At 50.1% G+C, this 17,142-nt stretch overlaps 1 protein-coding gene across 4 annotated transcripts in view; it reads left to right on the forward strand.

The window, feature by feature from the left end:
- Nucleotides 1-17,142, forward strand: part of NLRC3 (NLR family CARD domain containing 3) — a 73,614-nt gene that overhangs the window by 52,806 nt on the left and 3,666 nt on the right. For all 4 annotated transcript variants that reach the window (XM_073362807.2, XM_073362805.2, XM_073362806.2 and 1 more), the window contains 7 exons: nt 1,276-1,359; nt 4,871-4,954; nt 6,279-6,362; nt 12,237-12,320; nt 13,703-13,786; nt 15,083-15,166; nt 15,628-15,711. In XM_073362807.2, the coding sequence (XP_073218908.1) occupies nt 1,276-1,359; nt 4,871-4,954; nt 6,279-6,362; nt 12,237-12,320; nt 13,703-13,786; nt 15,083-15,166; nt 15,628-15,711 (588 nt within the window). The remainder of the gene's footprint in view (nt 1-1,275; nt 1,360-4,870; nt 4,955-6,278; nt 6,363-12,236; nt 12,321-13,702; nt 13,787-15,082; nt 15,167-15,627; nt 15,712-17,142) is intronic.

Consider the following 17,142-nt stretch of genomic DNA (forward strand, 5'->3'; position numbering starts at 1 on the left):
TTGCCTCCTACCCCATCCTTGTCTGTTCCCCCAACTCATGTCTGTGGAAAGCAGAAGGGGCATTTGTGGGGAAGAGGCTGGTAGGTTTCTTTGGGAAAATTTCCCATTGATGATCTGCAGGGCGGAGGGGAATGGCTAGGGGCGTGATGGCCTCGTGCATTTTTTTGGGGGATCAGTTCCAGGGGATCTCCCAGGAAGTCTTGGTATCTTCAGAGGAGGGTAGTAGCAGGAAGATTCAGCAAAGAAGACAGGAGGACTGGGGGTGGCATAAGGAGCCTTGGCTTTCCCCGTTGCAACCAGCCCTTGTCTGTTGTGCCCAGAGTTATTTCCCTGCTAGAGGTTTGGTGGCCTGTGGGAAATGAGTTGCTGTCCACTGTCTGCTTCCTCATGGGCTCCATCACAAAACTTTTCCACCCTGGTTAGGAGTCTCAGCAGAGGGGCAGCAGACTGACTCGCCTTAGAAACCAAGCAGCCCTCCGCCCCGACAGACGTGCTCCTTCCTGCTCAGGACTGGGGCAGGGCGCGCCTGCTGCTCTTGCCTGTACTGTCCCTGTCCCGGGGGCAAATGGAAGACTTTTGTCTTCTCAGTCTGGCACCTTTCACCGGGAGCACGTGCCCCTTCTGTGCCAAGAGGGGGACGTCAGCGCACACCTCCCTTCAGTGCAGCTGGGTGCACCCCCTCTCCCAGCTCTCCCAGGACTGCCTGCTGGGGCTCTGGCTGAACTTTCCCCACCTCTTTTCCTTTTTTGCACTCCCCATGTGTGGCCCCACACAGTCCAGGGGCCTCCTAGCCAGCTGTCTCTTGAGGGGTGTCTGTCAGTCCCAGAAGAGGAAGCTGGACAGGCATGTGCCCTGCACCTATTTTTTGGCCTCTACCTACCTCCTGTCTCCAAGCAGAGCTCCTCTGGGTGGCATCCACTGGCTCTTGGGACTCCTTTGGGGAGCTGGGGGCATTGTCTGGGGCTCTCTGCTTGGTGTCCTCAGCCGCTTCATTCTGAACCTGTGACCCTCACTCCTGCTCCTGCTTTATCTTTGGTATCCCCACTGCTTAGCTGATTGCTGGCTCTGTGGCCCCTCCTCCATTGGTGGGGGGGGCGGGGCTTTTGCTTTGGCGAGCTTTGCTGACCTGTCCAGGATTTCCAACAGGCTGGCACGTTTTGCCGTGATGAATTCACTCTTAATCACACGAGGTGAACTCATCCAGTGCTGGGCTGGTACGAAGGCCCACTGCGTCGTTCCTGTGGTGACACTCTGCTGTATCTCTTTGTGTTTCAGCCTCCAGAGCAATTCGATCAGTAACGCGGGGGTCACGGCACTGATAGGAGCGCTCCGCTCCAACCGGGGCCTCATCAGCCTCAAGTAAGTCTTGGTCTCAGCTCTCCCCTCTTCCCGACACTGCCCCACTCAGATCGCGAACACATACACGGGCTGGCCATCTGGCCATGTTGTCACCACAAGAATTGTGTCATTCGGCGCAGCACCTTCCAGGTCTCTCTGGCAGTAATCTTGTTTTTTGCACTAGCTACAGCATGCGTTCCTTGCTACTGAAGCACGACCCCCCACCCTGCAGCTCCTGGGCGAATGGGACCAGTTTCCGGGGGTGGGGGGTGAGGGGAGGCCCAGGGGGGCAACGGGTTTGCACCCACCTAATTGGTCTGGATCCCAATTTGGTGGGTGTCACCTCTTCATACAGCTGAGCTTCTCTTCTAACTCGGTTTGTTTTTTTCCTTGTGAAATGGATCAGCTCAGCTGTGCTTTTTCTAATCCTGCTGCTAGCAGCGAAACCATTGCAAGCCAAAGAAGGTAAATGGGGTGGGGGGGGAGGGCAGGGGGAGTCTCCTTGGCCTAGGGTTACCATATTTCAGGTTCCCAAAAAGAGGACACTGCCGGGTGCGGGGGAGAGCTAGAGGGGCTGTATGGGGGGTATTTGGGGGGTCCCGGAGTGGGGTGTGTGTGTATGTGTACTGGGACAGGAGAGGGTATTTGGGGGGTGCTGGAGGGGGTATTTGGGGGGTGCCAGAAGGGGGTGTGTGTGTGTACTGGGATGGGGGAGGGTACGGGGTGCTGGAAGAATGTGTTTTTCTATTGTGAGGAGGTACTTGGGGGGTGCTGGAGGGGTGTATGTCTATTTGGACAGGAGAAGGCATTTAGGGGGTGCTGGAAAGGGAGTATTTGGGGTTTTTTGGAGGGGGTACCTGTGGCCTCACTCTTGAGGTGGGGGGGCACTATCGCTCCCTGTCATGGTGGCAGGGTGGCTGGTGCAGACCCAGGACACAGCGCCAGCCTGTCCATCAGTGCCTCCCTGCGGGGTTCTCCCCCACCCCAGGGCTGGGATCTGGGGCCTGGGTGGGTGGGATCTGGCAGCTCCTGCTACAGGGAAGGGACCAATCAGCTGCAGTTGCAAGGAAGGGACCAATTGGACGTGGATCCAGCCCTTTCTGAGCTGCAACATCTGCTTGAAAACTCCCAGACGTTGCCTCTGATTTGAAAAATCCTTCTGGACAGAGGGTGGAGGATCAAAAGAGAGGTGATGTCCGGGGAAACCCAGTCGTACAGTAACCCTCCCTTGGCCAATACACTTAACATTTTTCAAAACACCCACGTGCAGCTGAGGAGATGGACAGCTCAGGGGACTGGGGATGATTTAGTAGCTTCCATCTGTAGGTCAGTTCCAGTCCAGCCCAGCCTGCTCCCTGATGGCTAGTCAGGGAAATACGTTTGCTGGGTCTTAGTCCATTTCATTGGATGTTTGTCTAAGAGCTCTGCTCTAGGCATTATTTGGGGCTGTTCTCTGGCCTGCGTTACATAGGAGGTCGGACTAGCTGCTCACAATGGTCCCTGCTGGCCTTGGAGTCTATGAAGAGTAGACAGAAACCAGGGCCACTATTGGTGCTAATGAACCCCCTAGTTTCTGCAGGGCATGAACACCTGCAGGGGGTGGCTCAGAGGTGATGCACATTGGTAGCAGGGATAGGTGGGGCACTTGCCCTGCTCCTGTTCTAGGGATAAATACAGGCTGTCAGTCCAATGCTAAACTCACTTACAAAAGAGAGAGAGAGAGAGATTTAACAAAATTAGGGTGGGAGTTTTTTCAGAATCTCCAACAAGGAGCACTGGACTGTGTTGCCAAACTCTGAAAGTTTGAAGTAAAACATCTGTGAGCACTGCAAGCAACAGGGGCAAACGTCCGAAGTGAAATTACATGTTTCTATTGTTACATTTAGAAAGTACAATGTGCCAGACTGAAACCTGGGATATTTATTTCCTGCTGCGATGTTGTATATAACTGATCACAATGCATTTCTCCCCTGCTTACAGAAACAAATGAAATAGGCTAAATCACAAAGGTGCTTTTTCTAAGGTAGATTGTCCTGCACAGATCAGACACCAATGGAGACACAAATCTTTAAAATTGTTCACTGATATTACCATAAAAGGACAGTAAGGCCTGCAGGGGCTGCTTAATAACAGATGAAGACCCACTAAGCCTCTTCCAGTAGATTACAAATACCAGAAATGCTGCCGTTTTTCCCCTGGTGCATTGTTCCCAGGTCCGTTCCTAGCAGGCGTGGCTGATTGCTTCCACTGAATACAAAGGCCATTACCAGAGTTTTTTACAAAGCATTCCATTTTAAATTACAAGAATACAAACAAAATGAGAAGGAATGAAAAGTTCTAGCAGAAGTGAACCAATGCTGAGAGCCTTTGCAGACTGCTCCTGATGGCTTTGGCACTTGGGTGTTCTCCAGAATATTTCAGGCCACTTGGGTCCCGCAACAGATGTGCTAAACACCTTTATGGGGACTACTGTGGCATTGAAAGGCAGAGCTGCACTGCAGCTTCCTGTTGAAGGATACTGCCCAAGCAGCAGTTGCTGGAGGGGTTTTGTCTGCAAGATCGGCAGAGATCCCAGAGCGGCACTGGGGAGCACAAATTGGTGCAGGTACCATGGCTCCTGTTTTGGAGACGCAGCGATTGTTACCCCTGGCCATGCCCCATCCCACTCAGCCACTTCCCCTTTACGGGGTACAGCACCTCTGAGCCTGCTTTCATTACTCTCCAGGGACTCTGCCCACTCCCTGCATCCTTCCCACCACCGCTTTGTAGCCCCACGCAGATACAGGAAACATCTGGCCCTGTGCTGCGCAATCTCTGTGCCCAGCAGAAACCCTGAGGCAATGAGTATGGTGTATATTCGGTGGAGGTGGGGAAAAATGAAAATATCCTTCTGCTGAATAGCCCAGCCCAAACTCAGCTGCTCCTTTGCGGCTGCTCCCCGCCTAGAGGATAAATCAATGGCACTGGAGTAACTCGCTGCGTCCCTGCTGGGGGCAGGGAGTCTGTGAGTCATTCCCAAAGTGAGATGGAAATTCTAACCCCCTCTGACTTGGGGAGCAGGCAATAACCAGGGGGGAGCAGCCACGTGACCTGGGGAGGGCCACGGGAGCAGTGCAAGAGGAAAACCTGGGCTGGGCTAGATGTTCATCGCTGATCATTCCAATCTGGTTTTTTGCTCCCTCCCCTAACAGGGATTTTTGCCAGCCTACAAAGAGCAGGGCCTGGCGTAGGGAGGCTGTGTGTTGGGTGAAGGGAGAGCGAGGGGCATTGTTCAGGGCCTGAGACATGTGTGTGACTGCAGCAGCTGCTCATGCATCGAATGTTCACCTGCACGTGCCAGGCGGCCTCGCCCTCCCCTATCTGCCCCGGAGAGCCCTCGCCTAGAGGCTACCGCCCCCTGCCGGCCCAGTTGGTTTGTCTTGTTCGCCCTAAAATACAAAGAGTGCCCGGAAGAGAATGAGAAATGTCCGGAGCTGTTCCCACTCCTTGCCCTGGAAGGAGGGAATCCCAGTGACCTCTTGTCTTTTCCTAGCCTTCGGGAGAATTCCATTGGCCAAGAGGGGGCGCCGGAGATAGCCAACGCTCTGCGCGCTAACCACACACTGAGGAACCTAGAGTAAGTCAGCCTGCTTTCGAAGTCCAAATCCTCTGCCCCAGCTTACGCTGTGTGCTCGGCAGCTGTACTGCCCTCAGGCAGGTGCAGGGGAGCTGCTCTTGTGCGGGAGGACAGGTTGGTACGTGGCTGTGGAATACCTGTGGCCAAGGGTGCGTCCTTGGGGCAATGGGGAACACTCAGGCTGGGGATCAGGTGAGTTTGGCCAAGGAGAAGGCATGACAAGGAGCAGCGCTGTGATGGCTCATCAGGGGTGGGGTGGATTGGCCCTTTCTAGGTCCAATCTCTGGAGCCATATCATCACCTCCGTTGTTTTCCCTTTGAGGGAAGGGATTTGCCCCAAACCAGCATCCTCCCGCCTCCCTCCAGCTCTGCAGACATTCCTCCATCTGCACGCTGCATGGCTGCTTGTCCGCTGCTTTTGGGGGGCTGTACTTGGGTGGGGAGGAGTCAGGGCAAGACAGCTGCTCTCCACAGCACCATCCCCCCAGGGCCAGCATCAGCTTCTGCAGACTCCAGGTCTGCCCTGGCAGGTCCTCCTGGAGGGTTTGTTTGGGCCCAAACACAGGTGAGAAGACCATGAGGGGCAGGAGGCTGGGGAGCATGGGGGAGGGTGGGGGTTTTCCAGTGGCAATCCCCACTCACACGATACTCCAGGAGCTCTGTTAGTTTAAGCTCCTGGGGTTTCTCACTAGGCATGATCTGGCCTGATGACCCTGTGGTTCAAGTATGTAAGCAGACCGAAAGAACTTGTGCTTGGCTTAACCATTTTGTAACTTGGAGTTCTGTGGAAAGCAGAATGTAGAATACCCAGAGTGGACCTGACTGATCCCTCAGGAGTACTTAGCCTCGGCAGATAAGACAGCGATTCATCTAGTGAAGTTACCAGTGGGTGCTTGAGAAGAAGACATAAGCCAGTGTGAAATATCCTGCCACTGGGGGTGGGGGAAGAAGGGGTAGCATCTTCCTTACTGCAGCAGATGCCCTGAATTATGAGGATGGAGCAAGCCCTTGCAATATTATCCTGACTAGTACCAGTGCAGACACTCTTCTTGTTCCTAAAAATGTTTAGTTCCATTTTGAAACCTTGAAGCTATTTGCCTCCATGTCCTGCAGCAGTGAGTTCCACAGATTAATCACCTATTGCAGTGTAAAAACCATGTGTATTTCCTTTTATCTGTTTCCCATTAATTGCCTTTTAATGTCATCCTATTGTCTCTTCCCTCCCCTGCCCCCTTTGCACTTGTCTCACTGCACTTCAACCCACCAGAGGCAGGTGTAATGCATCACACTGTGTTTAACTCATTTCTCTGTACTTTGCCTCTAGCCTAGCGGCGAATCTGTTGTATGATGAAGGTGTCAAGGCTATTGCACTGGCGATGAGAGAGAACCAGACGCTCGTGTCCCTGCAGTGAGTTTCACCTTGGCCCTGATTTTTGGTTCCTTCTCTTTAGCGGCTATGTCCCTGCAGTGAGTGAACAGCCTGCAACTATGGGCCTCAGTCCCTCTCAGCACAGCCCAGCTAAGTGGACGGGGGGGGGGGGCGTGATTCCATGCTCAATGGCATCGTCATGGGCAGCACTGTACAGGCTGCATCTGGCTGACTGGTTCAGATCCAGCCCAGGCCGGTAGAGACTGAAAGCTGTTACTTTATGATTTTGCCTTGTTGGTCCCAGGATATGAGAGAGTCAGGGTGGAGGAGGTCATATCTTTCATTGGACCAGTTTCTGTTGGCGAGAGTGACAAGCCTTCAAGCTACACATAACTCTTCTTCAGGGCTGGGTAAGGTACTCAGAGCCAAATACAAGGTGGAACAGATAGTTTAGCAAAAAGAGTTACCCTGTATTCTAAGAGACCATTCAGAAGCGAAGTGGCCCGTTAACACCGTTGCAATCATATGACAAAAACGGGGGGTTACTGGGTTACAGATTGTTGCAATGAACCATAAATCCATTAATGACTGCTTCCTGGAGCAGCTAGTCCTGGAACCCACAAGGGGGGAGGCACTTCTTGTTTTAGTCCTAAATGGAGCACGGGATCTGGTCCAAGAGGTGAATAGAGCTGAGCTGTTCAGTAATAGCAACCGTAATGTAATTACATTTTACATTCTTGTAGGGGGGAAAACACCAAAGAAACCCTCCACAGTAGCATTTAACTTCAAAAAGGGAAATTACAAAAACAAGGGAGCTAGTTAAATGGAAATGAAAAGGAACAGTCAAAAGAATGAAATGCCTACAAACTGCATGGAAACTTTTGAAAAACACCATAATGGAGGCTCAAACTAAATGTATACCCCAAATAAATAAATAAAAATAGGCCCAAAAATGCCCCCATAGCTGAACAACAGAGTAAGAGATGGTAACAGACAAAAAGACACCCTTTAAACATTGGAAGTAAAATCCTACTGGGGAAAATAGAAAGGAGAATAAACTCTGACAAGTCAAGTGTAAAAGCATAATTAGGCAGGCCAAAAAAGAGTTTGAACATCAGCTAGGAAAAGACACAAAAACTAATAGCAAAAAAATGGAGTGCATTAGAAGTAGGAAGCCAAACAATCAGAGTGGCCCCTGGATGATCTAAGTGCAACTGGAGCACTTAAGGGAGATGAGGCCATTGCGGAGAAGCTAAATGAATTCTTTGCATCAGTCTTCACTTCAGAGGATGTGAGGGAGATTCCCACCATTCTTTTCAGGTGACAAATCTGAGGAACTGTCCCAGATTGAGGTGTCATTAGAGGAGGTTTCGGAACAAGTGGCTCAGTTAAACTGTAATAAGTCTCCAGGACCAGATGGTATTACCCAAGAGTTCTGAAGGAACTCAGATATGAAATTGCAGAACTAACAACTGTGATATGTAACCTATCGCTTAAATCAGCCTCTGTACCAGGTGACTGGAGGACAGCTAAAGTGATGCCAATTTTTAAAAAAGGCTCCAGAGGCGATCCTGGCAATAAGCTGATAAACCTAACTTCATTTCCAGGCAAATTTGTTGGAACTATAGTAAAGAACAGAATGATCAGACACATAGATAAACACAATATATTGGGGAAGAGCAACATAGCTTTTGTAAATGGTGAGACATAATCTCCCATCTATTGGAATTGTTTGAGAGTGTCAACAAGCATGTGGACAAGGGTGAGCCAATGGATATAGTGTACTTGGACTTTCAGAAAACCTCTGACAAGGTCCCTCGTGGATCACTAACTGGTTAAAAGATGAGAAACAAAGGGTAGGAATAAATTGGTGTTCAGGAACAGTCAACATGGATTCACCAAGGACAAGTCATGCCTGACCAACCTGATTGCCTTCTATGATGAGATAGCTGGCTCTGTGGATATGGGGAAAGCAGTGGATGTGATATTCCTTGACTTTACCAAAGCTTTTGATATGGTCTCCCACAGTATTCTTGCCAGCAAGTTAAAGAAGTATGGATTGGATGAATGGACTATAAGGTGGATAGAAAGTTGGCTAGATCGTCGGGCTCAACAGGTAGTGATCAACAGATTGATGTCAGGTTGGCAGCTGGTATCAAGCAGAGTGCCCCAGGGGTCGGTCCTGGGGCTGGTTTTGTTCAACATCTTCATTAATGATCTGGATGATGGGATGTATTGCACCCTCAGCAAGTTCACGGTTGACACTAAGTTGTAGGGGGAGAGGTAGATACGCTGGAGGGTAGGGATAAGATCCATAGTGACCTAGACAAATTGGAGGATTGGGCCAAAAGAAATCTGATGAGTTTCAACAAGACAAGTGCAGAGTCTTGAACTTAGAACGGAAGAATCCCATTCACTGCTACAGGCTGGGGACCGACTGGCTAAGTGGCAGTTCTACAGAGAAGGACCTGGAGGTTATAGTGGACAAGAAGCTGGATATGAGTCAACAATGTGCCCTTGTTGCCAAGAAGGCTAATGGCATATTGGGCTGCGTTTGTAGGAGCATTGCCAGCAGATCGAGGGAAATGATTATTCCCCTCTATTAGGCATGGGTGAGACCACATCTGGAGTATTGAATTCAGTTTTGGGGCCCCCCACTACAGAAAGGATGTGGACAAATTGGAGAGAGTCCAGCAGAGGACAACAAAAATTATTAGGGGGCTGGGGCACTTGATTTATGAGGAGAGGCTGAGGGAACTGGGTTTATTTAGTCTGCAGAAGAGAAGAGTGAGGGGGGATTTGATAGCAGCCTTCAACTACCTGGAGGCGGGTTCCAAAGAGGATGGAGCTCGGCTGTTCTCAGTGCTGGCAGATGACAGAACAAGGAGTAATGGTCTCAAGTTGCAGTGGGGAAGGTCTAGGTTGGATATTAGGAAACACTGTTTCACTAGGAGGGTGGTGAAGCACTGGAACGGGTTACCTAGGGAGGTGGTGGAATCTCCATCCTTAGAGGTTTTTAAGGCCTGGGATGATTTAGTTGGTGTTGGTCCTGCTTTGAGCAGGGGGTTGGACTAGATGACCTCCTGAGGTCTCTTTCTACCCTAATCTTCTATGATTCTATGAAATTGTCAGTTTTCGCAGTGGAGAGAGATAAATAGTGGGGTCCCCCAAGGATCTCTACTGCAGCCAGTGCTGTTCAACATATTCATAAATGATCTGGAGAAAGGGGTAAACACTGAGGTGGCAACATTTGCAGATGATACAAAATTACTCAGGATAGCTAAGTCCGAAGCAGACTGCGAAGAGTTACAAAGGGATCTCACAAAACTGGGTGACTGGGCAACAAAATGGCAGATGTAATTCAATGCTGATAAATGCAAAGTAATGCACATTGGACAACATAATTCCAACTATACATACAAAATAATGGGGTCTAAATTAGCTGTTACCCCTCAAGAACAATCTTGGAATCATTGTGGATAGTTCTCCAAAAACATCTGCTCAATGTGCAGCAGAAGTCAAAAAAGCTAAAAGATTGTTAGGAACCATTAGGGAAGGGATAGCTAATAAGACAGTAAATATAATGCTACTATATAAATCCCTGGTACGCCCACACCTTGAATACTGCATGCAGTTCTGGTTGCCCTGTCTCAAAAACTATATATTAGAATTGTAAAAAGTACAGAGAAGATCAATAAAAATGATTAGGGGGATGGAACTGCTTCCATATGAGGAGAGGTTAAAAAGACTGGAACTGTTCAGTTTAGAAAAGAGATGACTAACGGGGAATATTCTAGAGGTCTATAAAATCATGACCAGGGTGGAGAAATTGAATAAGAAAGTGTTATTTTACCCCTTCATATATCACAAAAACCAGGGGTCACCCAATGAAATGAATAGGCAATAGGTTTAAAAAAACCAAAGGAAGTTCTTCACATGATGCACAGTCAACCTATGGAACTCATCGCCAGGGGTTGTTGTGAAGGCAAAAAGTATAAATGGGTTCAAATAAAAATTAGATAAGCTCATGGAGGACAGGTCCATCAATGGTTATTAGCAAAGATGGTAAGGGACGCAACCCCATGCTCTGGCTGTCCCTAAGCCTCTAACCACCAGAAGCTGGGATTGGACAACAGGGGATGGATCACTTGATAATTGCTCTGTTCTGTTCTTTCCCTCTGGAGCATCTGGCACTGGCCACTGTCAGAAGACAGGCTAGTGGGCTACATGGACCACTGGCCTGACCTAGTCTGGCTGTTCTTATGTTCAGATGCAAAACCTGCAGCCATATCTCCACTGCTGCCATGAGCAATACCCCCCACAACACACCTTTCAAGATCCATGGGTCCTACACATGCCTATCATAGCAAGTGGTGCACCTCATCCAGCGCACTGAATGCTCCAATAACAACTATGTGGGTGATACCAGACAATCATTCCACTCTCAGATGAACTCACACAGAAAAACTATAAAGACAGAAACATTCCCTCACTTGTGGGCACAAACTTTCCCACAAAATGATCACTCCATAGGTGACCTCTCAGGCCTCGTCCTCAAAGGCAACCTGTACATCACCTTCGAAAGACAGGCTTGGGAGCTTATCATATCTTTGCTAGACACTTAAAAAATCATGGTCTTAATAAAGACATTGGATTTATGATTTATTACAATAAGGTGTAACCCAGTAGCCCCCCCTTTTTGTCCTGTGACCGCAGAGGTGTTAACGGGCTGGTTTGCCTTGAATGGTCTTTTGGAATAACTTACGCTGAACAATCTGTTCCACCTTGTCTTTAGCTTTGACATGCTGGGCAGGTCTACACTTAAAACACTGCACTGGTCCCGCTCTAGCGCTTCAGTGAAGATGCTACTATGCCGACCGAAGAGCTTCTGCCGTTGGCATAGTTAATCCACCTCCCCGAGAGGCGGTCACTAGGCTGACTGGAGAAGCTCTCCTGCCAGCTTAGTGCTGTCTGCACTAGGGTTTAGGTTGATATAACTGCCTTGCTCAGGGATGTGGATATACAGGGTGTGGATTTTTTACACCCCCGAGCAACGTAGTTATACCGATGTAAGTTTGTAGCATACACCTGGCCTGTGATTGCCTTTACCAGACCTGAAGAGGAGCTCTGTGGAGCTCAAAAGCTCGTCTATTTCACCAACAGAAGTTGGTCCATTGAAAGATATTACCTCCCCACCTGGCTACTGTATGATGACTTTTCAATGGCCCGTGGGATGGTTGGTGGTGAATTGGAGTCGACGTCCCAGACCCCTCCCACCGCTGGCAACCTTTGCAGATGCAAAAGGTTGAATGGGCCCTAGGCGCTGAACCCCTCTCTCGCCTGGAGCCCATCCTCTCTCTCCAGCACTGTCAGGCTGGCAACTTTCACCAGCCCTTCAACCATGTCATTTTTTAAGGCTGAAAAGCCATACGTGCCCCAATTCTTCAGGCCCTTTTATTAATGTCTGATTAATCAAAGCTACTACGTTACCGATGGATTGTGCACTGTAGTGTGATGGATGGATTTGCATAGTGGTGTTTGGAAGCCTCAGATATGCAGGTTTACAGAATTAAACCCTGGAGATCTCCCTGGAGATCACAGCCTTTCACCTGCCACCACGATGCCGCTACTTCTGAGTTCAAAGGCAGCAGCTGTTCAGCAGTGCCCAAGGCTGATAAGTGACAGTTACGGGCAGGATGTGCAGAAGGCTATTGTGTTCGGTACAAACCCAGGGGGGCTTTCATTGGGTGGGATGCAGCTACTCCACAACAGCCTGCGGAGAGCTATCCCCTCTTGTGGCTGGTCCCCCAATGAGAAGGGTCCATTCCCCTTGGCCGGGGGGCCTCTCCCCATTTGCAGAGTCCCGCCCCGCCCCCCAGTGGTCACCCTTCACCGCCCACTCTCTTTGCACAGCCTGCAGTGGAACTTCATCCAGTCGAAGGCAGCCAAGGCGCTGGCCCAAGCACTACACTCCAACACGAGCCTGACCAGCCTCGAGTAAGTGGCGCCTGCAGCCTGCCTGCCTGGCCGCATCGCTGGCTCAGGGTGCGAGGGTGCTGGGGTGGGGGTGGTCACATACTTGCGGGGGGTTAGGGTTTTGTGCTGGGGAGCAGATCAGACCCTCCCTCCCCCAGCAATGCCAAAGCCCTGCGCTGTGGGGGCATTGCAGAGCCGCCTCAGGGAGCGTGTCCCGCTTGGCTCAGTGAGTCTCTGGCAGGGGCTGCATGCGGCATGTACGGCTGGGCTGTGGATTGGGGGAGGACAGGAGGCCAAGCAGGAGCAGGGCAAGCAAGGGGAACCAGCCCTTTTGTGGGCTCAGCTGTCTGCTGAGGAAGATTCTCTGGGGGCTCTTGCGCCTTTGCTCCCCCGGCAAAGGGGGTTCTATTCAGGACATGCACCCATTTCGCGGTGTCCTAATCACTTACCTCTGACCAGCCAGAGCCAGCAGGGGGCCCCGGCAAGCACACCCTAGACTAGTGGTTCCCGAGCTCACTTGTTCCGCAGGTCCCTCCAGGGACCCACTCCCTCCCTCAGCCAGCTCTTCTCAACCCTGGGTCTGCCCTGCTGGAGCATCACCCACCTCCGCACAATAAACCGCTCGTGACCCACGCAGTCAGGGTCCTGCAGCATCCTCCTTTGTGGCCACTCGGCCTGCTCGGTGTTCTGGCTGGGGGGGCTGCCGCCATCCCATGGGCGATGGAGGAGAGGGTCGTAATGCCACAACGTTGCATCGGGGAGGGGGGGATACTTGCATATACTGACAGAGCCCCTAATATTTGGACAGCAGGTCACTCTGTATTGGGTATTTTTGTTGCCTTATATCTCACTGCCTGGCACCCTCTGAATTTCACCCTATTGAGAGAGACCTGTTCACTGCCCCTCTGGGCTCCATCGTCTCCACCTCCAGGGCCAGAAGGGATGGGATCACCTAGGCCGACCTCCTGTATCCCACAGGCCAGAGACCTGCCCCACAATAATTCCCAGAGCAGAGCTTTTAGCAAGACATGCAATCTTGATATAAAAATGGCTAGTGATGGAGAATCCACCACAACCCTTGGGCAGTTGTCCCAGTGGCTAATTAACCACAATGTTAAAAATGTACACCTTATTTCCAAGCGGCTGGATCTTGTCACTGGGCAGTTTCACGGGCTAACAGCACACCCCCATCTCACCATGGGGCAGTGGTCTGCATGTGTCGTCTGGAAGCCGCAGCAGTTTGGAGCATACCACTCAGGGGAGCCAGCTTGTGTCCCGACCCTGTCAGGAGCCATTAACCCTCCTCCCAGAACCTCTGTTGCCTGCGTGACCCATTTCCCCATGAATGTGCTCTAGGGGACAAGGGCCATATATGCTGTCATGTGGCACACGCTGTGTTTCAGTTTGCAGGAGAACGCTATTGGCGATGAAGGCATGATCGCCCTTGCTGCTGCTCTGAAGGTGAACACCACTCTCACCACCCTCTGGTAAGTGTCCACGTGGTGCCGGGGGCGGGGGGGGGGGGGATATGCCCTGTATGTGAAATGTGTAGTGGTGTGCAGAGCAGGGGCACTCAGCCTGCTGGCCCCATCTGGACCGAGATCCTCCAGGCAAACAAAACCTGGTGCTCCCCAGCTCCTCATAGTCCTCCAATCGCTGGACTTCTGGAGAGTTTGGTAGCTAGACAGTTGCACTTGTCCCACTAGGCAAGAGCTCCCAGTCAGACTAGTGAGCACGGGCTCCCTAAAATGGGGGGGGGCCACTGGTGACTGAACTGTGTCCCCACCCCTGTGCCACCCCTTCTCCCTGAGCCCCCACACACCCCTTCATCCCAAGACCCCACCCTCTGCTCACTCCTCTCTGTCCCCTTCCTCACATTGCTCGTCCTTGCGGCCCGTAAAAAGTGATAGGGCCATGCCCCCTGGTCACAATGCTGTATGGGGGTGCATGGCTGCCAGGTCGTAGAGTGACATTAGATCCTGCTCATTAGAATGGTAGTAATGAGTGTGCCAGAGTGAGATAGGAGGTGTGTTTGTGAGCGGGGAAGGGAAGGGTGGCCACGGGACAGCAAAGGCGAGCTATTGCCTGGGGGTGAATGGTTAAGCCATGTCTCCTGGGGGCTGAGCCCACTGGAAATCTGGGGAGATGTCTCCCTCTTCCATTGCCGTTGGGTTGTCACAGGCAGAGAGATGGCTGGGATTTAGCTGGGCCTGCCCCAGTTGATGCGCCAGAGCTAATAAAGTTGGCCTCAAGGTCCTACAGGAAGCGGGGCTCCCGCAGGCTGCTAATTGATTGGACAGAGAAGTCCTTAGCTGCTAGGGGATGGCTATAGGTACCTGCCGCACTGTACTTCAGCACCATGTCCTGCAGAGAGCCAGCCACCCACCCGGCAGCAGGGAGTCAGCCCTGCTTTGTAGTCAATTAGCTCACAGAGACTGTTGTGTCTGTCTGTGCTGGACTCCAGACACAGTTTCCTCTTCGTTTATTGGTGAGTTACTCGGTGGGGCGAGTGTTTTAATAGAGAATGCGCTGCTGTCTGCCCGGCTCATCAGTACATCCTCGGCTGGATCAATGCCCTCATGGCAGGCCTGTCTCCTCGGGCTGCCACGCTCCTCCGCAGGATCAACGTGCTAGGAGAACGGCATTGGCTTGTGAAGCTGGCCCCCACAGCCTGGGTTTCTTGGGTCCGGTTTGCCAGCTCAGTGTAATGAGTGTCTGTCGGGCGTAGGCCGGCTGGGATAGCTTGCCATGAATTGCACTGAACGTTCCTTGTTCTCTTGCAGCCTCCAGGTGGCTTCGATCGGGGTGGGCGGGGCCAAAGCCCTGGCAGAGGCCCTAGTTGTTAACAGAACCCTCACAACTTTGGAGTAAGTGTTCCCCAGCTGCGCTCCTTCTCCAAGCAGTCCCTGCGACTTACCTCTCCTCGGGCCCCTCCAGGAGACAAATCCATCAGCTCTGTAGCATGTCCATCTCCAACAGCTCATTAGGCTGGAAATCCTTTGGGAGCCCTCAGTTCCAGCATGTCTTAAGTCCCAGGCCAACTGGCATGTGCTCTGTCTCCCCCACTGTCCCTCAACCTGCCTTCTGTGATTGTATGACAGGTTTCAGAGTAACAGCCGTGTTAGTCTGTATTTGCAAAAAGAAAAGGAGTACTTGTGGCACCTTAGAGACTAACCATGAGCTCACGAAAGCTCATGCTCAAATAAATTGGTTAGTCTCTAAGGTGCCACAAATACTCCATTTCTTTTTGTGGTTGTATGGAATCCCTGTATTAGCTTTCAGCGGTCTTTGTCCTAATCGCCCTTTTGTATTTCCTGCTTCCCTGCAGCTTGAGAGGAAACTCCATCGGTGTGTCTGGAGCCAAAGCTATGGCCAACGCACTGAAGGTCAACCGCAGTCTCCGTGTTCTGAAGTAAGTAGCTGCCATGCTGGGGCAAATGCTAAAAAAAATAAATTGCATTCTCAAAGCTATAGTAAAAGGGTGGAAAGGTGGCAAAGTCCAGCACTCAAAAGTTAGAAAGTTCCTGAATGAAGGTTCCCTGTGCAATCTTAATTTGGCTCCCTTGTGCGCATGCATCATGATACAGGCTTTAATTACCTGATCACATACTATTTCCTCCCCCCACCGCCACTGGACCCCTGTCTCTTTCTGTGCATAGGACCTAATCCCCTCAATCTGTCTTGGAAATGGCTGAACTGCGTTTGCTGAAATGTTCCAGACAAATTCAGCCTGAGGCAGATGCCCAGCATGGGAAATTTCAATCCAAATGGTCAAAGTTATAATTGAAAATGGAGTCTTATAATGGAAAGTGTCAGGCAACCTTATCTAGAGGTGTCGCCACCAGCACTGTCTACAACGAGTCATCAAAATGCTTCCAAACTGTCATGTATCTTTTCTGTATCTAAAAAGCAGCTTTGGCCCTAACTGGCTTCCTTTGATCTGACTGCTAGTGATAGATGGTTCCATCACACTTCATCATCGAAGGAGCAGCTGTGATGTCACAATCATCTATTGTTACTAACCCTCTATTGTGACATGGACGGAATCAGGCAGGGAGAAGAGGAGGAAGAAATCCAAGTCAATACACATATCCCAGTATGGATAAAAATAGAGGGTTTAACTGATAAAATAAATCAGACTTCCTTATTTTTTTAATTAAATACAGGTTTATTTTTAACAATAAGCCTATTTAAAATTAAAGTAAGGCCTAAACTTACTCTATTCTGTTAAAATCACTTTAAATTAAATAAAAAATATATTAAGCAGTATATATTTGCTGCCGAAGTCTTTAAGAAAGACAAGTCACTGGAAGATAGCGGCTAAGCAGCTGAAACCGGAGGTTGACAGCAGTCACCCTTTTTTTCAGGTGCAGAGAGAACATTTTCTTCATTTGAGTTTAGTCAACTAGTTCGGTTCAATGACTAGTTCATTCTAGGTTAAGAAACTGATTGGAAGTTAGAACAGCGGGAAAGCTTGTTTTCTTTTTCCAATCTATGAATAAAAATGACGAGCTCTACTAGTTCTAAAATCTTGCAGGACTAACTGGAAACAATCGGTTCAGTTCACTAACTACAGATAACAGTTCAGATGTTTAATAAAACAATTTGTTTTAGTTGCAAAACAGTGATAATTTTTATCTTATGTATCTAGCACATTAAAATAGCTGTAATGGTACCAACCAATGAGACTCAAACTTTCTTTAGGAAAATAACTAAAAAGTGAAAATGCAAAACAAGATTAAAATCGAGGATGTAAATCAAGGTTTCCTGCTTTCTGACTGAAATCCATGAATACAACTGGTGTTTTAAATTGCTTGGATTTAAATCAGTCCACCCTGACAGT

The sequence above is a fragment of the Lepidochelys kempii genome, chromosome 10, assembly GCF_965140285.1.
Source record: "Lepidochelys kempii isolate rLepKem1 chromosome 10, rLepKem1.hap1, whole genome shotgun sequence".
NCBI classification, from domain to species: domain Eukaryota; kingdom Metazoa; phylum Chordata; order Testudines; family Cheloniidae; genus Lepidochelys; species Lepidochelys kempii.